General features: G+C 36.1%; 1 protein-coding gene across 2 annotated transcripts in view; it reads right to left on the bottom strand.

The window, feature by feature from the left end:
• APLF (aprataxin and PNKP like factor) overlaps nucleotides 1-26,237 on the bottom strand; it is an 86,491-nt gene that overhangs the window by 59,741 nt on the left and 513 nt on the right. For both annotated transcript variants that reach the window (XM_029232252.1, XM_029232251.1), the window contains exons 2-3: nucleotides 11,612-11,683; nucleotides 620-792 (exon numbers count right to left, since the gene is read on the bottom strand). In XM_029232252.1, the coding sequence (XP_029088085.1) occupies nucleotides 620-792; nucleotides 11,612-11,683 (245 nt within the window). The remainder of the gene's footprint in view (nucleotides 1-619; nucleotides 793-11,611; nucleotides 11,684-26,237) is intronic.

Genomic DNA, 26,237 nt, shown 5'->3' on the forward strand with positions numbered 1-26,237 from the left:
GATTTTTAAATTTAATACCAGTGCCATCAAAGAACACACTCTATATAATTTTGTCCATCTACTTCTATAGGTCCAGTTTAAGTATTCTATAATTTAAAAGCTAAAACAAAGGCGAATAATCTGCTAATGACTGCCTCAACGAAACTAGCGCATTAATTTCAATTTTACATCAGCTATTTATTGTAACCTCATTTCATCCGTTTCCCTATTCTATATTTTCTGTTATTTTTATAAGAAATAAGAGTTATACAAGCATAATCTAAAACAGAGGTTAATACCTTAAGAAAATTTTAAAAACTAAAAAAAAAGATTAAGAAAACGTAGTCAGTTTCAAATTAACTATCCTGGTTATTGTTAGATGCGAAATATATTCTAAACACAATGGTAAAAGATACAACATATGGAAGCAATCACTATTGAGGCATAAATTTCCAAAATCTAATGTTTTCTAGAAACACACACACACACACACACACACACACACACACACGCTCACCATGTAAGACCTATCGCCAATATAGTTGAATTCTAGAGTGGTTTCTACTGAAGCTTTTGTGGATGACTGAGGAATTAGATTACAAATACCATTACTTAATTGCATTTCATCAGGCAATCTTACCTTAAAGTACGTTCCACTTCCATTTCAGAATGTGTAGACAAAACACGAAAAATGTATTTGTCAACTAATAAAGAGAAACTATCTCCAGGATTCAACCAGTGCCATAGATTTGTCTTCAATGGTAAGAGCTGGCTCTTCTCAGAAGACTGATAAAAGCATGGATTTGTATGTATCTAACAAATTAAAGAAAAAGAATACAGTGATGTAGTAACTCAAAATCATGACAAAACTACAACTAAATATGAACTGATTCAAAATTTGTGTCAAAACAATTCTAAGTATAAACTTACACTTAAAAGTTTAATAAATCTGGCACTTCTAAGTATCATAATTATTATCTAAACATAAAAAAAATAGTTGTAACATACCTCCCATTGCTCTAGGAATCAAAGAAAAAAGCAAAGTTATCAATTAACTGGTTAAAAGATACTTCTATTTTGTTTGAGAGATGACTGGACATTGGAAAGAGAAACATGAAAAATAATTATCAGTATGTAAACTGAGTCCCCCAATTTTGATATCCAAAATTCACTAATCTCTTGAAAATTCTCTTCTGCTTATTTTCCCCTAATAATTTCTTACTATGATTAAAAAATGAGAAACTATGGGAAGGAAATTCTTGATCAAATTTCTCAAGCAAACAACATACCTTTTTTCTTTACTCCTCACAGAGGAAACTTCTTATTTTGTTTAAATGAAATTCCCCTCTGAAGATTATCATCCATATTCAAATTGCAAGAGGTAAATATATCTCAATGTCAAAGCTATTACAATAACCCCTATTTTGAATTATGTTTCCACTGATTACCTCATGTTAGCAAAGATAATGAGAGTTGCCTCCATAATTAACACCTATTGAAAGGCATCTTAAAAATTCTAACTAAAATCAAGCTGAATTTAGCCATCTCCAGAATAGCCTTCTTGTCATCTAAACCACTGGGTCTTTTAATAAGCTTTAGCATATACCAAAGCAATCCACATTAATGCAGATCTTCAGTTTTTTAAAAGAATTTTACATAGAGCAACTCCCCCTACCACCCATTCATCTGTCTACTTCATCAGTATAAATGACTTTTTTCTAGAGACATCAACCATCTCTCCATTTAAAGCAAGGTAAATGTCACCCTGAGATTGGACATATGACAAACATTCTCAGTTTTTCTATTTATACTTCATTAAAGTATCTTGAGATACAACTAAATTTTCACACATCAAAACTTTTTCTGATCCCAACCATTTAATATATCTATAGGCGTTAAGATATGTTTTATTCACCCTGAGTTTGAACAGACTAGAAATGAGTATAAATTCAGTAGGTAAAAACTTCTGTTCCTACTGTAAAAAATATTCATTATGGAAAAATTAAGGAAGCTTATAATAGTCCTCTTTTTAATGTATTTTGAAATTCTAGAAATGCATCAGTATTTTTTTTTTCTTTTTACCCCTCAAAAACTTTCTTTTCATTGGGAAACTTGGTTAAAATTTTTATTAAATATAGTTACTTTCATTTTTTAAAAATCTTAATCATTTATGGAATATAAACTAAGTAAGATATAAACAAGTCTAGAATATTGTTATAAAACATGAAGCAAATAATGTTAAGTTAGGTAGATTACTTTGCATTATAATTTATTTTTCATTTGTTTTTATTTCTTAAAATGCCTATTTCTATGGAAAAAGAATAGGGTATTTCAAGCGTAAATACAGGATATTCTGATTTAGTTTCGATTATATATTAAAACATACCAAAATATCCACAAACTTTTACTGAACATCTACAACATTCTTTCATTCCATTCAAATGTCAAGCCCCAGATCATTTACCTCTGAAGTATCCCGAGTCCATCTCTCTTTAGCATTTGCAGTCACTGCCCTAGTTCAAACTCTTACCCACTGCTTGCATTTCTTGCTTATGCTAACATCATATCAAGTCTCCCTGATTTCCTTTACCTCACTGCTTCCTAAGTTATTTTTTTACATTTCCCTACATAAGGCCTCTGATGCTTCTCCAATATAAGCAAAGCATAGCAGTGAAGGCTCTTCATAAATCTACAGTGGTTTGCAACCTCATCTCTCACCTTCATACACCAAAATCTTCACCCTATACATACAATCTTTGATCCAATCATTGAGACCTACTCAAAAATGCTCTTTTGTTTACTACAGCCTCAGTAATGTCTTATCCCACCCCACCTTTCTGCTTGAACTATTGGAACCAGTCCCTATCAGTTCAAAGATAGTCATCTGATAAATCACCACTAGACTCCAAGGTCCATGGGTGCAGATAACTACCTAACACAGTTCTAACAGTCTATGATTAAAATGACTACAGAAGCCTCTAGCAGCAGGAAGAATCAATGATATTTCAACTGTCAATCATTAGTGAATAATCTCAGGAACGGTTCCAAATAGTGCACTATAAGAAGTGAGGCTTGAAGTCTAATGTACTTAATAAAAATGCTACCTGTTGAATCACTTAAATAGAGTCACCCCTAAAACTGTTTGACTGCATTCTCTATAAGATGTCATATTAAATGATTTTTTAAAATTATAATCGGTACAATTAGGTAAACTAAATTTCAAACAGAATCCACTTTCATCTGCTAAAAAGCTCCTGGAAGCAAGCAGCTCGGCACGTGAGCTTACTGGCTTTCAAAATCCCAAGAAAATCACAAAAGTAACTTTAGTTGTCACTTCACATGACTTCTTCTGATCAAATACCATAATATACTTTTTTTAAAAAATTATTTACTTATTTATTTATTTTCATTTGATGACTTGAATAATATATATATATATTTTATACAGAAGGTTCTTATTAGTCATCCATTTTATGAGCATCAGTATATACATGTCAATCCCAATCACCCAATTCATCACACCACCACCCCCACCACCCGCTGCTTTCCCCTCTTGGTGTCCGTACGTTTGTTCTCTACATCTGTGTCTCAATTTCTGTCCTGCACACCAGTTCATCTGTACCATTTTTCTAGGTTCCACATATGTGCGTTAATATACGATATTTGTTTTTCTCTTTCTGACTTACTTCACTCTGTATGACAGTCTCTAGATCCATCCACATCTCAACAAATGACCCAATTTGTTCCTTTTTATGGCTGAGTAATATGCCATTGTATATATGTACCACATCTTCATTATCCATTCATCTGTTGATGGGCAGTTAGGTTGCTTCCACGACCTGGCTATTGTAAATAGTGCTGCAATGAACATTGGGGTGCATGTGTCTTTTTTTTTTTTTTTTGTGGTACACAGGCCTCTCATTGTTGTGGCCTCTCCCATTGCGGAGCACAGGCTCCGGACGTGCAGGCTTAGTGGCCATGGCTCACGGGCCCAGCCGCTCCACGGCACGTGGGATCATCCCAGACCAGGGCACGAACCCGTGTCCCCTGCATCGGCAGACGGACTCTCAACCACTGCGCCACCAAGGAAGCCCTACATGTATCTTTTTGAGTTATGGTTTTCTCTGGGTATATGCCCAGTAGTGGGACTGCTGGGTCGTATGGTAATTCTATTTTTAGTTTTTTAAGGAACCTCCATACTGTTCTCCATAGTGGCTGTATCAATTTACATTCCCACCAACAGTGCAAGAGGGTTCCCTTTTCTCCACATCCTCTCCAGCATTTGTTGTTCGTAGATTTTCTGATGATGCCCTTTCTAACTGGTGTGAGGTGATACCTCATTGTAGTTTTGGTTTGCATTTCTCTAATAATTAGTGATGTTGAGCAGTTTTTCATGTGCTTCTTGGCCATCTGTATGTCTTCTTTGGAGAAATGTCTATTTAAGTCTTCTGCCCATTTTTGGATTGGGTTGTTTGTTTTTTTAATATTGAGCTCCATGAGCTGTTTATATATTTTGGAGGTTAATCCTTTGCCCATTGATTCATTTGCAAATATTTTCTCCCATTCGGAGGGTTGTCTTTTCGTCTTGTTTATGATTTCCTTTGCTGTGCAAAAGCTTTAAGTTTCATTAGGTCCCATTTGTTTATTTTTGTTTTTATTTCCATTACTCTAGGAGGTGGATCAAAAAAGATCTTGCTGTGATTTATGTCAAAGAGTGTTCTTCCTATGTTTTCCTCTAAGAGTTTTATAGTGTCTGGTCTTACATTTAGGTCTCTAATCCATTTTGAGTTTATTTTTGTGTATGGTGTTAGGGAGTGTTCTAATTTCATTCTTTTACATGTAGCTGTCCAGTTTTCCCAGCACCACTTACTGAAGAGACTGTCTTTTCTCCATTGTATGTCCTTGCCTCCTTTGTCATAGATTAGTTGACCATAGGTGCATGGGTTTATCTCTGGGCTTTCTATCTTGTTCCATTGATCTATGTTTCTGTTTTTGTGCCAGTACCATATTGTCTTGATTACTGTAGTTTTATAGTATAGTCTGAACTCAGGGAGTCTGATTCCTCCAGCTCCGTTTTTTTCCCTCAAGACCGCTTTGGCTATTCAGGGTCTTTTGGGTCTCCATACAAATTTTAAGATTTTTTGTTCTAGTTCCATAAAAAATGCCATTGGTAACTTGATAGGGATTGCATTGAATCTGTAGATTGCTTTGCGTAGTATAGTCATTTTCACAATACTGATTCTTCTAATCCAAGAGCATATGATAATATACTTTTAAATTAACCACAGAATCATGGAATTTGGGGAAAGGAACCAAAAACTACTTAGCTAAATTAGGAAAGAAAATAACTACATTTTAGACGCTAAACCATCTAAACAGTACATTTAACCAAGGCCTGGGGCAGGCCGGTGAGACTAATACAGAATAGGGAATGTTAAAGCAAAAGCTGCCAGGAAAATAAGCACTGTTACCTACATGCTCAAATTAAAGAAGAAGAAAAAAAAAGACAATTCTGAAAGCTGCAATGAATATAGTCTATCTAGTTCTGGCAATTAAAATTCATGAGGATCTGGTTAAGTCCTTCCTAGGTGTTTCTGCAATTGGAAACATTTCTATTTCCTTTAAGTTTGTGTTAAAAGAAAGCAGTAAAATAAAATTTGGAGAGAAAGGGTAGAAGTAGAAGTTAAAAACAGAGGCTATATAAATTTGGTAGGCAATTATTTCATTGGTCAGTCATTTTATAAACTATATTAATATAAAATTTTATAAACAAGATGGCATAACAATGGAGATGCAGTGTAATTTATGCAACATCATATTCCTAAAAAGAGCTGTGAATTGATTTTTTTTTAAGTTATAACTGAAATGTAATGTTTAGAAACCTTTCATTATGTTATCAGCCACCCCTAATTTATCTCTCAATGTGGCTCTCTGGCATATGGCTAGAGCTTTTGAGTGTTTTTGCACGTTGTTGGTCTTGGAAATGTTCCCTGTTACTCCTCAGCCTTTAAAGTGAAGCCTCCCCTTCCTCGGGTATATGCCATGGTCACCCATGAGGAATGGTGGGTAGCAGGAAGGACAAAAGTCAAAACAGGAATATACATATCTTCTGCCTGAACCCTGAATATTCTCTAAATGAGGTTTCCTTCTTATAAGCTAAGAGAAGACCATGTTCTTATTCATGAGTATTTTAAAGATTCAAACGAATCTCTAAACAATATTAAATAATGATATACTCCTAAGTTTATAAAAGCTAAGATGTTAAATACAAAGGCATAAAATTGTAAGAGAAGAAAAGGTAAAATACTTAAGAAAGAAAAATGATTACATTTCCTTAAAAACACATCACAAACCCAAAGTCAAGAAAACAGTCAGTTTGAGCATTTTTTCCTCAGCTGAAAGCACTTAATATTTAAATGATAGGTGGTTAAATATTAGGCATTTAGCAAATCATCCACAAAGAAAGTGGACCAATCTGTGTGCTCCGTGATCATCTTTTTCTTTTCCTAAAAATGTTCATACAGGAGATCCCAGAACTAAGAGCAAAAATGACATACCAAGAAATCTGATGTTCGCTCCTAAAACTCACATCTAAATAACTATTACTCATTGAGTAAGCTTTTTTAAAAAATCTATATCAAACAATATACACTCCAACTAAAAAGCCACACATACAAGAAGTCCAAAAGGTTGTTTCTTAAAAGTTATAAAATGACAAAAATTTATCAATATTTATAAAAAAGGAGAAGACAGACACAACATTTTCTGCCTCTATTCAAAAAGAGTCATGTACCACAATGTTCACTGCAGCTCTATTTACAATAGCCAGGACATGGAAGCAACTTAAGTGTCCATCAACAGATGAATGGATAAAGAAGATGTGGCACATATATACAATGGAATATTACTTAGCCATAAAAAGGAACGAAACTGAGTTATCTGTAGTGAGGTGGATGGATCTAGAATCTGTCATACAGAGTGAAGTAAGTCAGAAAGAGAAAAACAAATACCGTACGCTAACGCATATATAAGGAATCAAAAAAAAAAAGAAAAAAAGTGGTCAGAAGAACCTAGGGGCAAGACGGGAATAAAGATGCAGACCTACTAGAGAATGGACTTGAGGATACAGGGAGGGGGAAGGGTAAGCTAGGACAAAGTGAGAGTGTGGCATGGACATATATACACTACCAAACGTAAAATAGATAGCTAGTGGGAAGCAGCCACATAGCACAGGGAGATCAGCTCGTTGCTTTGTGACCACCTAGAGGGGTGGGATAGGGAGGGTGGGAGGGAGGGAGATGCAAGAGGGAAGAGATATGAGGACATATGTATATGTATAACTGATTCAGTTTGTTATATAGCAGAAATTAACACACCATTGTAAAGCAATTATACTCCAATAAAGACGTTAAAAAAAAAAAAAGAAATGGTGCAAAGGATGCATTATCCCTGAAGGACTAGAACTAAAATACAAATCAATTTTCTATAGCTTTCGATTGGAATTATCATTAAATATTAAACAAAGATTGATGTATACCGAAAAAAGCGCTCCCTCTTATTTTGTGTTTTTTTAATTTGGAAAGCATTTTTTTAAAAAACAAAATGAGTTGTGGAAAAGCTATTTTAGTATTTTATAGTTATTTTACAAGTGCACCCATAATTTCATGGGAAGTAAAACAATCACAACTCAGAAATTTCATTGTGCAATAGAAAAGATACAATCACCCAAAGCTGCATATTTTGAGAATCAATACCAAATGGCAAAAAATACATATCTTTTGCAATTTATACACAGTTTAGAACTACTCTCTCAATCATCCAAGAACCAAAAAGTAAGTTTTTATTAAAATGAAATAAAAGCACTGACAGGGCTTCCCTGGTGGCGCAGTGGTTGAGAGTCTGCCTGCCGATGCAGGGGACATGGGTTCGTGCCCCGGTCCGGGAAGATCCCACATGCCGCAGAGCAGATGGGCCCGTGAGCCACGGCCGCTGAGCCTGCAGGTACGGAGCCTGTGCTCCGCAACGGGAGAGGCCACAACAGTGAGAGGCCCGCGTACCGCAAAAAAAAAAGAAAAAAAGCATTGACAGCTATAAATTCACCCTGATGACATAACTAACCACTGGTGATACAGTCATTTACAAAGAACATCATCATTTTGCCTTCAGAATGCATTTTCTCCCTGCTGATACCAGACTGTACATCAAATTTAAACGACACACAAAAAAGCTAACATCATCTCCCCATGAGCTAATATTATCTCCTCATGCACTATTTCCAAGAACTGCTAAGAGCTAGAGGCTTTTCTAAAGGGAAATATTAGAGCAGGAAAAAAAGACAAATTCATCCAATTTAAAAGTCCAAATTAGTTACTCCCCAATTGCATTCATCTATCATTGTCCAAGCTACTTTTTTATTTACTTAGATTTCTAATTTGAGGGAAAGCAAAAAAACATTTAATTACTTAAACATAAAGTGGAGTATACAGCATACAGAAGGGATCATCAAAACAAAATATCTGCTATATTTATTTATATAATTTTACAAAGTTTTTTAAACTAAAACTTCTCTCTCAACACTTTATTACAGTTGTATATATAATTTGCTTTAGCAGATCAAATAATTTGTGATTGACTAGAACAGAGAATAAGTGATATTTAGCACACATTATGATAAAATGAATAAACTGGAAGTTATCTGTCCATCTCATACTCATTATTTCTAATCTTAAACTTCCATTAACAAAGTCAGTGTTAGAATTCCTCTAAACTTCTCTAAATTGCATCTTGAAGGTGCAGCTACAATAAGATGCTGATTAAATAAATAAATCTATTTCAAGGGGATAGGTATTTTATTGAAACTATATTAATATAAACAAGAAATCAAGCATTACATAAAGCAAAGAACCCATACGTATATCACTAAGTCCAAGAAGCAGCTTTCCCTCAACTAATATAAAGTGAATTTCGTAATTCTTGGAATAAAATTCAAAACCCAATTAAATACTTTTCTAAAAGAGCAATCAAATTCTAGTACTAGAACTGCACATTTCCTTAAAAAAACATTTTTAATGTCTTCCAATGTTTGGTAGTTTGGCATTACAGAAATAACTGCAATATACTGTACTATTCTTTACCCTTTTTTCATGTTATAAATATTCCATAATAATTTTTTAGAGACATAATACATGTAAGATATTATGTGTGGACCCAGTTTAAGAATATTACCATTACCTTTGATGTTACCAATGAGTCTTTACCTAACCACTCTCTTCTCAGTTTCCTCAGATGTAATTATCCTGATTTTTGTGTTTATCACTTCCTTGATTTTCTTTATGGTTTCACCACCTATGTTTATGACCCTGAATATATTGCTTACTTTGTAGGATTTTTAATCTTACATAAATGAAGCCACACTGTAAATATTTTTCCAATGCTTGCTTTCATCATTCAGTATTATGTTCCTGATTTTAATATATGCTTTTTCAGCTTTCACAGTAATGTATCTTCACTGTTGTACTACATTTCATTAAATTAATATATCACAATATATTTATTGATTTTACTGTTGATGGAAATTTATGTTGCTTCTAGTGTTTTGCTATCATATAAACAATTTTGCTCTTCAGGCTCTTGTACATATCTATTGGTACCTGTGTGTGCGTGAGGTCTGCTTGCAGGGAATACAAGCCTTCATCTTCAGGAAATAGCGTCAAGCTATTTTCCAAAGTGGCTGCACCATCTAAGCTCCCAGCCACAGCTCATAACTATTCCACTTGTTCTACTGCTCCCCCAACACTTGAAATTGTTAGGCTCTTCATTTTTGCCAATCTGTTGGGTGTGGAATCGTATCTCATTGTGGTTTCATTTATTTCTCCATCTAATAAGAAGGCTGAGCACCTGCTTTTCATGTTTACTAGCCAGTCAGGTTTCCATTTCTGCAATGTGCCACTCAAATCTTCAGCCCATTTTTCTATTGGATTATCTTCTTCTCATTGACTGAAAGCATTTGCTATAAATTCTGGATATCATTCCTTTGTTAATTATGTGTGTTTTAAGTATCTTCTCCCTGTTGTATTTTTCATTTTCATTATAGTGTCTTTTGATCAGCAAAGGTTCTTAATTTTAATGTAATTGGCTTTTTTTCAATCTTTCCTTTACAGTTTCTGCTTTTTATATCTTATTTTAAAACCTTTCCCTACTCTAAGGTCATAGAGGTTTTATCCTACGTTATCTTCTAACAGTTTTACAGTTTTGACTTTCACATTAATCTATCTGGAATTGATTTTTGTGTATGGTTTGAGGTAGGGGTCTAATTATTTTTTAAATTTTTTTGCCCAAACAAACAACAAACTGTCCCAGTACCATTTACTGATAAAAAGTTCTCTTCTCCATTTATATGCAATGCCAGCTCTGGCCCAAATCAAATTCCCACATACAAAAGCCTGAATCTAAGATTGCTTTCAGTTCTAAAGTTCTACTCAACTGAAGGCACTAAAACATCTTGTGAAGATAAGTTGAAACAATTAGTTTTAACTTCAAGAATTTCTTTTAAAGAAGAGAACATGGCAAAAGAATCCTGACTTGGAAAATGTGATAAAAAAAAAAAAATACTGCAGAGGGTTCAAAGAACCTGAGTTCTAATTCTCATTTAACAACTTGCTGACTATGTAGAATTAGACATTCTAAGTTGTCAAAAATAATAGTACCAAGAAAAGGGTAAAAACACTTACCTTTTTCCCATGTATATAAGGTCACTTACTAAAAGTTCATAAAATTATACTAAACAATATTTAAAAGATAAATATAAACAAAGGTATAATTTAAATAAAATGTTACCATCCCAAATTTTAGTTTTAAAAGTCTATAATCTAATGTGGAATTTTTGCTCTAACTTCTAACTTTGTATCTACCACAGTTTGGTGCTCAAAAGACACTTGTTGACTTATATCAACACAATCTAATTAAAGACCAAGCAAGGTAAAGAATGTTTTCTAAAAGGTGTCTTCTTTGTTTGAACATTGTTAAACACCCATACAGAAATCTGACCCACTTCATAAGGGATAAAGTTTAACCTGAAGAAAGAATTTTCCATTAATAAAATCACCTTTAAGTATATTTATTTTATATTATCGATACTCTTTTAAATAGTCACAGAAGTTCAAAATACACCTGAATACTTTTCATCCAAGTATAGACATGACTCCAATTAAGCATCTCTATTAAGCCAATTTGGAAAATACTCTAGGTACAGAAATCTATTGAAACAAGTCTATAACACTTAAGTGACTTTGGTTGCTAACCCATCCCCCAAAAGCCAACCATTACAGTTATGGACTTTCTTATAGAATCTTATTTGTAATACCTACTCATGAACAAAATCATAATGTACACATGAACTGGTAGTCACCTTTCATTAAGATTCTAACTACATAAATGTAGCACTGCCCCATGGGAAAAAAAAGTAGCTTAAACAGTTTAGATCTTTATCTCCCAATTATCTTCTGGCAATAAGAAAAAAATATTCCGACATTAATTCCCTATTTCCATAACCTTAAAAATAAGCCCCTCCAATCAGGAGCTGGAAACACGTGAGAGAGAAAATGTTAAAATAAATCATCAATAACATATTTACCGGTTTGATTCGAAGCTGACCACCCACCACTTCAAGAATGGCATGTCTTCTGGACACTCTCTTATCTGTTATCTACAGGAGAAAAAAAATTAAAATTTCAAACAGAGCCACCTGTCTAAAAAACAATAACAACAACAAACCCCACAGCAACGTTTCTGAAATGAGTAGGCTAGATATGAAATCTATTATTTATTCAACAACTGTATATTGAAATGACTGTCCTCACTGAACAAATAACGAAACAACTCAGAGATTAAGGGACCTTAATCACAGAAAAATAAACAGTGAAGCAGAGACTCAAGGCTGGAAACTAAGAGATCCCAAAACCTTTCATGATGGTTTCCATTCAAGACAGACATTTAGTAGGGATTCTTATCAATAAAATTCATAAAATGAGAAAAAAATCTATATAATATGTACTTATCAGGAAGCATTCCAAATACAGATAAGATAAATTATGTTATAATGACAGAAGGTCTCAAAAAGCAGCAGTCTGGTAAATGTAAAAGGTAAGACTACAAGCTTTGGTGTCAAGCAGACCCAGGTCAGGCAGACCTGCATTTGAGCTCAGGGCCATTAGCAGTAGTTAAGAGAACAGGAAGGTAGGAGAGGGAGCAGTGAAAACCAAGTATTTACAGTGAAGAAAAAAATTTTAATTATATATTTGCTTCCTGTTTTGAGCCAACACTGTTCTACTTACTCTCACAATCACTTCTGCACACCAAAGTTTAAAAATTGAGGACTTCCCTGGTGGCGCAGTGGATAAGACTCCACGCTCCCAATGCAGGGGGCCTGGGTTCGATCCCTGGTCAGGGAACTAGATCCCATATACATGCCGCAACTAAGAGTTCACATGCCACAACTAAGGAGCCCACCTGCCGCAACTAAGACCTAGTGCAACCAAATAAATAAATATTTAAATAATGATAATAATAAAATAAATTGCAACCTTCACTTCTGCACTTTCTATCTCCCCTCTCCACAATTAAAAAAAAAAATTGCTTGCACTTTCAATGTTGAAATTGCCAATCAAGTCTTCCCTGCATGGCTATTAACAGAACAGTTAAGATTACCTTTGTAATTTGTGACTTTATGTAATGAAAACATTTTAATCACCAATTTTACTTAGCACCATAATTATCCGGCCTACCTCTTCATTACCTTAGTATCTATCACTTCATCTCTGACCTTATCCACATCAGGACCAAAATTATCAGTAAAAGCAGACTGTAGCAAAGCCTAAATTCAAGTAAAACCACTGGTTCTACAAAAACTTGCAAAAATATGAAACTTCCAGGAATCAGTACTCATTTTTTTAGCCAACGACTAATTCCACACTTAAGGCTTTGACTATATAAAAACAGTAACATCAAGCATCGCAGTGGAATAAATTCCACATAGTGAATATTCCACACAGCTACAGTTGATTTTTAGAACATTTTCTAAAATAAAATATCTTAAAGGTAGCCTATTTAAAATATATCCACTATTAGCCACAATGGCTATTTCAGAAAATTAAATATAAACTAGTAGCCTATTCAATCAGAAAAGAGAGGACAGAAATTTGGAGGTTCCTATATTCTTCCCATAATGTGCCTTAGTGGGCCCAAAACAGCAGTTATCTAATAATCCACTTTACCATTTGCACAAACTTTATCATTTGCATAGAACTTTCACTTAAATATTGAGCTTCACCCTAATACTGTCATAGCTATTATTCACATTTTACATATTTGGAAGCTGAAAGTCCAGAGAATTTAAGTTGCTTGTGTAGGTCACTCTTCAAGCAGGTAGGACTCCAAATCCATACTTATTAACAAAAATAAATACCTGAGAAAAACAGTCATATATTAATCTACGCCTACCTGTAATCATTCAGAAGTAGTTTCAAGAACTGCAAATTATTGTGTGGTGAGGAGTAAGAAGTTTCTATTTATAACTTGGAGAGTAATATCTCATTGTTAACTTCAATAATACAAATTGATTTTCTAACCAACAGAGTAAGAAACTGTCCAATATAAAACCATGACATATAAGCATGGTTCCTGTAATAGTTCAGCTTGGGTTTCTTTCTTTTTCAAACCATATTTTTGCAGGAAGCTATAATATAAAAGTATAATGTGACCTCTAGTGGACACATGTTTCTACAACAATGTAATTTCATCACAAGCTGTGCATTTCTATAGTACTCACAAAAGTGTTTTAGAGTCTTTGAAATTAACATCATTCAGGCATTTAGCTATACCTGTCCCTTTTAAACCACACCTCTAAATAATGAGTAAGTTACAAAATAATAATTTATGCTTTTTCAATGGAAAGTTTAGAGATTTAACAAATTATCATTAAAGCTTATTTGAATTTCAGGATGCGGATGGTGAGAAGTGGGTAAGGTCACAAACAGATCCTAAAGATCTGATGACCTGCTTTATGTAACAGCAATCACTGCTCCTCGTGCAGAGTAAATATTCATACATTCTTATTAACATACTAACTGTAATGGCAATTATTTATCAAGACCAAGGCACTGTTCTATATTTATCACATATATCTTTTTTCATCTTCACAAAACCTGTGGAAGATACTACTATCTTTGTTTTTCAGGTGAGAAATGGAAGTGCAGAGAAGTTAAGGAACTACTTAAAGTTACACAGCCAATAAGCAGCAGGACCAGGATTTGTGATTCTAAAGACATCTTTGTTCTTGGTACTGTACTGCTTCCCTCATTATCATTAGGTAAAATATCATTTTTAGATGATTTAACATCAGCTTGACTGTAAACTAAAACATACTAAAAAACTGGAAATAAGGAAGAATGGCTATTTATTAAGCAAACAGACATTCTAAGAAAAATCAAGCCCTAAATAAAGCTCCAAGAGGCCTTCAGGCTTTCATGTGGTCCTGTTTATTCTAAGATCACACCCAAGTCTAATGAGGTGAGTTATCTGAATTCCCAGCTGTCTATTCACAGCAGATAATAAAGTGCATAGGGTTTAGTAGTCAGTGCATTAACAATGATGTTGGCCTGCAAGTGGAAAGAAAAAGGCTGTAGAAAAACAAAGAAACATAAAGACTCAAAGGAGTACACTGGCTAGAGACTCCTGGGAGTAGGACGAATGGCATAACATCCTTCTCAAGGTACTAAAGGCTTATCTGAGTTAACTTACTGATTACCAAGAGTCATCAGGTTTAAACAAAAACTTCATTTGAAAGTCAAACATTTCGCATCTTAGAAAACCATAGAAGTAGTTAAAATAGAGGAATTCCAGTGTCCTACCAAATAATTGTAGCCACCTAACTTCTAATCACACCACACATCCTCCAAAAAATCAGAGATCAACAAATACAGCAAATAAAACCACCTATTTTCCACATCTAAAGCACAACTAGGAGACAGGCTACCACTAACTTTAATTTACATGTAAGAGGGGAAAGAAATGCCAAATGCGGATGAAGCTTCAGGATCGATGCTGGAACAGAATTTAAGTGGCAATTCGGAGGAAGAGAGAAGACGGGAGCGAGAACCACAAAAAAGTCACCCCTTGAGTGGGAAAGGCTGAAAATGCATCCCACATCCAAGAGTTCAGAGATCCAGCAAAATTGAAAATAGTTTGGACATCAATATGAATAATAACAATAATGGAATATAACACACTCAATACAAAATAATCCATGAGTTCATACTGAACTCAAGAGAGGGGCTGGGGTCAGGGCTGGGAGAAAAAGCCTTTCTTTATAAAAGAATGACAGCTAACATAGAAGAAATGATGGAATGAGGAAATCACAATTTTGTAACTACTAACATTAATTGACTCAGTAAAGTAACAATGGATGTTAATTTTCAGGTGAAAGCTTGATGGGAAGCAGAATACTCCTGAAGTCTCAAAGCATCACTCAGATTACTCACAAAAAGAATAGCATCGTCTCTGGAGAAGTCTGATAGACACCACCTTCCGCAAGTGATCACATTTATAACCACCAACAACAGGACAAAGAGAGAGAGACCTGGGCCTCCTGACATGCTGCTCTAAGTTCATGTCACCGATGGAATGTTCTTGCCCAAAGTGTTTAACCTGAATCTAATTATGTGGAAACAATCAGACAAATCAAAATTCTGGGCATTCTATGAAACAACTGGCCTGGACTGCTAAAAGCATTAATGCCATGAAAGACAGCTCTAGATTAAAGAAGATAATATATATTTGATTGGATCCTAAATTTTTTTAATGCTGAAAAGGGCATTATTTGAAAGTTGGGTAAAACTGAATATGGAATATTAAAATCTACTGCACCATTACAAATTTCTCGAGTATAATTTATATAACTTACATATATAACGTATATAGAAATGTCCTTGTTTTTAGGTGATACATGTTGGCATATTTGGGGATGAAGTGCCATGCAATGTACTTTCAAATGAGTTCAGGAGAAAGAGGAAAAAAAAGTGTATATATATATATATATATATATATATATTTATACATATGAGAGATAAAGAAAAAGTAAATGGGACAAAATGTTAACCATTAACTAACCTAAGTTAAGGATACATAGGTGTTAGTTGTACTAGTCTTTCAACTTTTCTGCAGGTCTGCAATCTTTCGAAATGAAAAGTTGAGGCAAAAATAGTTAAAATTTCAAAAATGTTGGTACATTTTTGGTTGGTACTAAAAGGGTTATCATCAGGTAATGGAAAATGTAGTGTACACGACTGCTAAATAACATAACTGAAGTGTGATTTAATTTACACCTGTTCCAGTGAAATTAATAACCCTCTATTTTCTACATGCTCTATTTTCTACATTTCTATATGCTGTTTTAAAATATTCCTTTGATTTAGGCTAAGCACCACAAACTGGTAGCCAACACACCACAAATCACTCAGACAGTATCTTTTTTAATTTTTACTTTGAAGAGTGTATGTACCCTCCACCTCCCCAGACTGCCCAGCACTCCCTATAATCTTCCACTCAGCCGGCTTCACTCTTTATTGCATACCTGGCCTCTGCAGGCACGTGAATTTGTAAGTCATGATTTAAACTACACCTATACTTTTCAGATGCTAATTCTTCACACATGACACTGTGTACCAGATGCTACTAGTTGCTTAATCAATATCTATTCATTTCTTCTTTCATACTACTATTACTTCAATTTTGTTTAGGGTAACAATGTACCCAGTTAAAAACATCCAAATGCCAGAATTCCTCATAGCTATGGATGGCCGAGACACAATTCTAGCCAAGCACATAAGGAAGAGTGTGTATTAACCATGTTTTATAGTTTCTGTATCTGATGCCTTGATAGCTAAGACTTTGCTGACTAGGGAAAGGCTACCCCTCCCAGGGTTACTGATTCTAAGAAACAGTAAATGACTCACCCGCAAGTGCACCTTTCATATGCAAACAAGCCCATCCAAAGCCACACCCCCAATGATGGCTTTACCTAGTTCTTACACTGCCCTAACCACCCTAGGACTAGGCATCAGACAACTAGGGGTGGCCCCTAAAGCCCAGAGCCCCATAAGATTATTCAAACTAGATCATCCTCTGTTTACACTGCCTTGCCCATTCACTCCAAAGAGAACCACAATAAAGGCTTTCCTGCAGTTCCCCTAGCTCTCTCTGCCTTCCACCAACCTTGTGTGGCCCTGTGTGGCATGGTGTGTCCTTACTTCTCTCCGGAACTATGAGTAATTAGTTTTTCAACAATAATCATCTCCTGGTCCGTTGGCCTCACCATACCTAACAAAACAATAAGACTACATTTCAAAATATAGTGGCGCTTCTGGGAAGATTAGTGTCTTCCTGATAAAAAGGAACAGGCTCAACTGGCCTGCACCTTTTTCCCTCTGCCTTTCTCTTTTTCTTCCAGCTTATGTGTAACACCTCAAGGTACAGCATCCATCTTATGAGTACAGATGCGAAAGCCATACGCAAAGGATGACCAAGGAGAAGCACAGAAAAGTCTGTTCCTTGAGCAGCTGCACCAGCCCTGCACCGGCTGCCCAAGATTCTGTTACAAAAGAAAAATTAATTTGATTAAGCTGCCGTTTGTCACATTTCTGTTACTTGCAGCCGAAGCAATTACGATTAACACACACTACTCTAACAACTGTTATTATTGATACTGGACACTAATAGCAAATTCGTTTATGCTCAGCCAGTGAGAGAAGGAGTATTAGAAAACAGAAAAGCTAACTAAATTAAGCATTCAAATACAAGAACATTTAATATTAAAAGAACTGCACAGCATACAGCAGGAGCTTAGAAAAGAAATTCTGAAGAATACACAGACTGAAGAATTACACTGAAATCACTCCTATCTCTTGTTAGCAACAGCTAAACTGACAGTAATTTTTCTTCAGACACTACAGAAAAAACCCTTTTTACTTGAATTCTTCAGACTGTGTCTTGAATGGGGACAGGGATCTCTGTTTTTGTTTTTTTTTTTTGCGGTACGCGGTCCTCTCACTGCTGTGGCCTCTCCCGTTGCGGAGCACAGGCTCCGGACACGCAGGCCCAGCGGCCATGGCTCACAGGCCCAGCCGCTCCACGGCACGTGGGATCTTCCCGGACCGTGGCACGAACCCGTGTCCCCTGCATCGGCAGGCAGACTCTCAACCACTGCACCACCAGGGAAGCCCGGGATCTCTGTTTTTATATGACTTTTGTATTAATACAATGTGGATCCCTTATCTTTGATTTTCTGGTTTTCAATTGGATATTTCATGTATTATGACACATGTACAAGTTTTCTCCATTTTTAAGACATGGAGTTTGTGGTAGAAGAAAAGACATGAAAACATAAAAGAACTGTTTGTGATTTGTTTGCCAAATATTTATTTTTGGCATTTACTGAAGTCAGACAAAATGAAGATTTTCTTACACTATCAGCAGAAATGTTTAGATATTTTGAACCAAGGTCTCTGACCTATTTGTTTATTATGTCCAAAATCCTAAAAGTAAAAAACAAACCTGAATAAAGTAAAAGTAGAAAAGCTACTGGACCTTTCATTTCATTTCTGTCCATATATAATATTTACTAAAAAACCAACATCAGTTAATTTTTCTGACAATGTCTTCCTAGAGAAATTTCTGAATATCAGACAGGAATAATATATCTCATGAATTCAGTGTTCCCATTTAGCCTGGTTCCTATAAATGGAAAAACAGAGAGGAGGAAAAATTTGTTTTTTTCAGAATAAGCTACATAACAAACCACAGGCTAAGATAATAACAATTTTCTTGTACAATACTTTATAATTTACAGTGCTATCACATAAGATTATCTGGTTTGCTCTATCAACAACAGACAAATTCAAACTTTCATAGTAGAGAAAAACAGAAAATCATCTGCTATGGGATTTAAGCCTGTATTATGAGAAAATGCCTAAACCTAAAGAAGCATGGGATCTATTTTAGGCATAATTTCCATAAAATTCTTTCCCCAAACTTATTTTGTGGGGCAAGTAAGCAAAATCTAAAATTAAGACCTGAAATTCACAGCAAGATCCTTTTGGACCCACCTCCTAGAGAAATGGAAATAAAAACAAAAATAAACAAATGGGACCTAATGAAACTTAAAAGCTTTTGCACAGCAAAGGAAACCATAAACAAGATGAAAAGACAACCCTCAGAATGGGAGAAAATATTTGCAAATGAAGCAACTGACAAAGGATTAATCTCCAAAACATACAAGCAACTCACGCAGCTCAATATCAAAAAAACAAACAACCCAATCCAAAAATGGGCAGAAGACCTAAACAGACATTTCTTCAAAGAAGATATACAGATTGCCAACAAACACATGAAAGGATGCTCAACATCATTAATCATTAGAGAAATGCAAATCAAAACTACAATGAGATATCATCTCACACCGGTCAGAATGGCCATCATCAAAAAATCTACAAAAAATAAATGCTGGAGAGGGTGTGGAGAAAAGGGAACCCTCTTGCACTGTTGGTGGGAATGTAAATTGATACAGCCACTATGGAGAACAGTATGGAGGTTCCTTAAAAAACTAAAAATAGAACTACCATACGACCCAGCAATCCCACTACTGGGCATATACCCTGAGAAAACCATAATTCAAAAAGAGTCACGTACCACAATGTTCACTGCAGCTCTATTTACAATAGCCAGGACATGGAAGCAACCTAAGTGTCCATCAACAGATGAATGGATAAAGAAGACGTGGCACATATATACAATGGAATATTACTCAGCCATTAAAAGAAACGAAATTGAGTTATTTGTAGTGAGGTGGATGGACCTAGAGTCTGTCATACAGAGTGAAGTAAGTCAGAAAGAGAAAAACAAATACCATACGCTAACACATATATATGGAATCTAAAAAAAAATGGTTCTGAAGAACCTAGGGGCAGGACAGGAATAAAGATGCAGATGTAGAGAGTGGACTTAAAGACATGGGGAGGGGGAAGGGTAAGCTGGGACGAAGTGAGAGAGTGGCATGGACGTATATACACTACCAAATGTAAAATAGCTAGTGGGAAGCAGCCGCATAGCACAGGGAGATCAGCTCGGTGCTTTGTGACCACCTAAAGGGGTGGGATAGGGAGGGTGGGAGAGAGGGAGATGCAAGAGATAAGAGATATGGGGACATATGTATATGTATAACTGATTCACTCTGTTATAAAGCAGAAACTGACACACCATTGTAAAGCAATTATACTCTAATAAAGATGTTTAAAAAAATAAAAAAATAAAAAAGATAAAAATAAAATTAAGACCTGAATTGAAGAGAGACTGGTTACTGTAAACCAGTTGACAAACCATAAACTTTTCTTACCTAGAGTGATCCCCAGTATTGGGTCCAGCCCACACTCCAGAGGTCAGACATCAACACTAAGGCTGCCATGATATTAGGTGATAAGTAGACCTTATTTCTGAACAGAGCAAAAGCTAGCTGACACAAGCTGTTTAATATCATCCCACGTGGAATGTATCAAAGTGCAATTTCTGATACTAAGAAGAGACAAGTTTGAGGAAATGGACTTGATTTTGACCAGAGGCTCTCTAGGCAGGCTCCAACTTATGCATGATCTCTCTTTATAAGGTTATTAATATACTGGATGTGGTCTTTGAAACTTGTGAATATACTTTCTCACGTGAATAATGATGTAAATAAGAGGTAGGTTATCAGACTACCTCACAAACACCCATGTAATCCACAATACTAATGAAATATGGATCATTTAGACTTTTAAAAGTAAAATCCAATACTTTCTGAGCTCCTACTTCAAGGTTGCCGAATTGTTAGCCAATATGATGAAATTGTGCTGACTCACTGCCACTGAAATTTCAACTCACTCAATCCGTTTGGCTTGCAATTCTGCTTGCACAGTGAATGCTATACGAATGTGAGAACATCATCCTCAACTTTAATATATTATGACAGAGGCAACATAGTGAGTAAAAATATAAGCACAGCTTAGTAAGATAAAACTGGGTCTAAATCCCCACTTGGGACTTTGGTAAATGAAGCTTACTAAATACATTTAGTTCAGGTCAGCAGACATTTCTTAAAGACCTATTCTGTGCCAAGCATTCCACTTAGTGTGTCTAAAAGTGGTTTTCAAATCTGGTTTCTCGTATTCACATTGAGTGGTACCCGGCAGATGACAATTTAAAGAATTAAACTGGAAAATACGTATGAAAAGCAATTTACTACACACCTATTAGAATGGCCAAAATCTAAAACACTGACAACACCAAATGCCGACAAGGATGTGGAAGAACAGGAACTCTCATCCACTGACAGTGGGAATGAAAAATGGTACAGTCACTTTGGAAGACAGTTGGCAGTTTCTTACAACACTGAACACACTCTCGCCATACTATCCAGCCATTGTACTCCTTATTATTTACCCAAAAGAACTGAAAACTTATGTTCAAACAAAATCCTGCACATGGATGTTTATAACAGCTTTATTCATAACTGCCAAAATGTGCAAGTAACCTAGATATCCTTCAGTAGACACATGGATAAACTGTGGAACATCCAGACTGTGAAATATTACTCATCACTAAAAAAACAGGAGAAGACATGGAAGAACCTTAAATACATACTACTGAATGAAAAGAAGCCAATCTGAAAAAAAGTCTACATATACATACTGTATGATTCCAACTATACGATACTCTGGAAAAGGTAAAACTATGCAGATGGTTAAAAAGTTCAGTAGTTGCTAGGGCTTGCAGGGGAGAGGGAAGATGAACAGACAGAACATTGAGATTTTTAGGGCAGTACTCTGTAACACTACAATGGTGGATACATGTCATTACACAGTTGTCAAAACCTATAGAATGTACACCAAAAGTGAACCCTAGTGTAAACTGTGGGCTTTGGGTGATAATGACATGCCAATACAGGTTCATCAAATATACCACTGTGGTCGGGGATGTTGATAGGGGAGGTTTTATTTTTAAGAAAAATAAAAAGCCTATTTTTAAAAAAGAAAGAAGACTAGTACATGTTGTAAAAGAAATGTCTGTAAAAGTTAAACAGAATCACTGATGTAATGTGATCATCCCACAAGTCTACTCAACGCTTATCCAATTATCCAATGTGCCTTACCCTTTCCAACCTTAGAGCTTAAATCATTCATTTAGCCTTAAGGGCCCTTCCCTTCCTATCTACTCTAGACCTATCAAAATTCTAACTGTTCTAACACTTTAAAGTCAGCTCAATATGTCAGTGAGTTCACGAAGCCTTCTCTGAGCCCTCATCTTAATTGTGGGTTCATTCTTACACCTCTCTGTATCACGTTACATCCTTCTGTTTGGCTCAAGGTATTGAAACAAAACTTTTAATGTGACCTTTTAAAAATCAGAGGTTATATCTAAAAATCTAGATTTCTTACTACTTTTGAGAAAAATGATATGACACTTACTAGGTAGGAATGGGGGTGAGTAGCAGAAACTGCATTACACAGTTCTCTCCTTGTGGCCTCAACACTGAGGCAGTTGTCATTTACGACACCGCTGTCATCTATCAGTGTGTCCCTGTGTTATTTTTCTTACTCTCTCCCACTTCACTCACTGGAGGTGCCTGCCTAGCTCCCCTTTCTAGTTACTTGCTTCTATGTCTCTCATACCTACTAACTATAAGTTTCCTGAGAGCAAGGACTTATTTCTCCTTCATTCCTCCCATCTAACTATAGTATATATTCATTAGCTATTTTCTGAATTTACTAATTAGTCAATAAAATAGAAAAAATGCTAACACAATCCACCATGAATGTTGCTCCTTAAGCTTTAGCAGTTGGTAGCACTGCCTCGTTACTATATTTATATTCACTTTAAAACTCTACGCTCTCCTTTTTACACCTAAGTTGCAAGTAGGCTCTTTATGAGGGTTGGAAGAGTGAGGCTGAGATGCAGAAAAGGAAGAGATCATGTGTTGAAGGCCTACCATACGTCAGGAATTGTACTAGGCTTAATAACTGAGGGCAGGGCAAAGCTAGGAGTGCTTGGCACGTCCCTAGTGACAAACCTTGTCAGACCAGACAGCCGCAGCAGGTGAAGTCTGGCAACAAGTAGGAACAGTGCAGAGTTGCCAGGCCTGGGAGTGCTTACTTTGTATAAACTTTGTGGGACACTTACAACAGTCTTAGAAGTGGTGAACTGATGCCTGGTGAAGAGTCTGCACTAGAGCCCAGGACTAACTCCATCCCCACCTGGGGGCCCTTTCTCTTTTTAATTAGAGCAGTAGCTTCAATCACATCTGCCTTTAGGAAATCGCACTAGATACCAGGTGCTGTCCTACTTCCTTGGAGGAAAATAGATCATAAAGGAATGGGTCCTATAATCCCTGCTATCAAAACAGAATAAGGAAACTTTGAAATCAGAAAGAGCAGTTTTCATTTAAGAGCAAAATCGGATTTAATTCAAGAAAAACAATAAAGCAAATAATTGGGCCTAATGGTATTCTGTTGTTTGAGATGCTGTAAAATCTTTTTTTTAACTAATTTTTTTACTTAAGATAGCTGTAGATTCATGGTTAAAAGATACATTACAGAAAGATCTCTTGTACTGTTTACTGTTTCCCCCAGCAGTAACATCTTGCAAAACTACAGTACAGTATCACAACCAGATATTGATATTGACACAGTCAAGACACAAAACAAATCCCTCGTTGTTTTACAGGCATACCCAATTCCCTCCTGCTCCCCTCACCTCTTCGTTAAGCCCTGGGAACCACTAACTTGGTCCCCATCTTTATAATTTTGTCATTTCAATAACAGTATGTAAATTAAATCATACAATATGTGACCTTTGGAATTGTTTGTTTTCACCTAGGAAAACTCCCTGGAGATTCATCCTGCTGTAAAACCTTTTAAATGGTGATCAGGAAACAGAATTACAACTTAGTTAAATAAAGACCTTGGGTTCCCTGATGACAACTTAGTTAAATAAAGACCTTGGGTTCCCTGATGACTTACACTAAAGCAAAGGGAACAAGAAAATGAAATTTCACTGTGCTCTGTTGTCTACAAGTGTTCTCTGTAAGGGTTTTCCTGCCACTGTAAAGACACGAAGGCATTCCCACGGTCAAATTGTTTTACCACAAAGAATGCTTTACACATTGGAATTATAAACCTAAAGGTTGTGGCCATGAAGGTTCGTGAAACTTGTCTCCAAAAGACATGGCTAGTTAAGAGAGTTCAAAAATCATCCTGATTATTACTAATCACTTCAGATAGATATGAATTTACAATAAACTCCCTGAGTTTACTAAGTCTGCTCTCTCACACACTACAAACAAAACAAACCAACCAACTCACTGGAATTGCTGTTGTTTGAAACAGCAGCCCTCAGGTGGAGTTTAAACCACTGCAGAGAAGAAACACCTGTCTGTCAGCTCCAAAATCTTGAGAACCACAAGGTAATTTGTTTTTCAAGGTTTTCCTTCCACACATCTAGTATAGTTCGTAACCACTTCTAATAACCTGCCTTGGCAACTTAAATCTCATCACTGAATGACTATTCAAAAAGGAAAAGTTAAATCCTGACCAGATAATTGACTTTCTATTCCTTACCATTTTTAAAAAGAGAAACGGGGCTTCCCTGGTGGCGCAGTGGTTGGGAGTCCGCCTGCCGACACAGGGGACACGGGTTCGTGCCCCGGTCCGCGGCTGGGCCCGTGAGCCATGGCCGCTGGGCCTGCGCGTCTGGAGCCTGTGCTCCGCAACGGGAGAGGCCGCAACAGTGAAAGGCCCCGCGTACAGCAAAAAAAAAAAAAAAAAAAAAAAGAGAGAAACCAAATAGGCTCCTCTCGCATTAGCAAGCCTATAACACAAAGGTCAAGCTACAAATAATGAATCGGTCTGTGACCCGATGTCAAGTTTATAAAACAGAGGCCTAAAATTCATCCATCATTTAACCGGATCCTCAGCACTCGGTGTTAGTGATACAGTATGTTAAGGAAATTAAAACTCATTAGTAATCAGACATAACATTTCTAGATGAAGCACATACTCTGTTTCTAACTGAGATAAAGTGAGAGAGAGAGAAATAGGGGGAGGGAGGGGAGGAGGGACGAAAAGGGGAAGTAAGGAAGAGAGGAAGGATGGAAAGAAGGGAGGAAGGGAGGGAGGAAACCTCCAGACAGTTCCACCAAACGTATGTATAGGTTAATAAACTTTGCAGAAAAATAACATTTAAGTAAAAACAAAACAAAACAAAAAACCCCACAAACAAACCAGCAAGTGAACTTGGAACTTTCTCAAAAATCTTACCACATACACATATATGTACGCACACATACACTCACACCCCTTTAGAACTGACTTCCCCATCACCACCTTGAACCACCACTCCTTTTCCTGCTTGGAGAGGAGTCCTAAGGCTAACACCTATGGTTCTATTTAGACACTGGAGGTTAACCAGGGTAACAGACAACACTCCTTACTCCCTGGTATTGGCTCACTGACACAGGTGTGTCGGGACAGTCCAAGAGAAAACTGGAGGGCAAGGACCCATTCATCCCTGTGTGCCCCGCAGTGCTAGGGTCTGCACGACATGCTGCGCAAAGCAGGCACTAAACAAGACATGCTGAATGTTGAGAAAACAATATATATGTATTTAGGGAGAGATCTACAAAATTCCAGAATGGTACAGGCAAGTTTTCTAACTCCTAAACATCCCAGAGGAAGAATACATAGCCCAATGGCACTCTGCGTCCAAAAGCTTGTGTGTGCCCTTTAAATAACCAATCCATAGCTCAATTTTCTCATCTGAACAATGACGACAATAAGAGCACCTAATTCATAGGGTTTGGAAAGGATTAAGAAGTTGGTATAGGTAAAGTCCTTAGATCAATGCCTGGAATACTACACACTACAGAAGGGTGAGCCACTGTTGCTGAAAAAGGCTACTACAATAAAAGTAAAGCCGACACAGTACCACCAAAGGAGCCAAAGCTTAAAAGAAATTATTCTAGAAAAGCTAAGATCAGAGGTTGGCAAGATTTTTCTGTAAAGGGCCAGAAACTACTGTAAACACTGTGGCTTATCAAGCCAAGAGGCAATATCCCCAACCCTTAGAGCAATTATTCTCCCTGAAACGCTTAACATGGATTTTTTGTTTACATTTTACATTTT

Source organism: Monodon monoceros, unplaced genomic scaffold, assembly GCF_005190385.1.
Source record: "Monodon monoceros isolate NGI ecotype Baffin Bay Population unplaced genomic scaffold, NGI_Narwhal_1 Super_Scaffold_19, whole genome shotgun sequence".
Lineage (NCBI taxonomy): Eukaryota > Metazoa > Chordata > Mammalia > Artiodactyla > Monodontidae > Monodon > Monodon monoceros.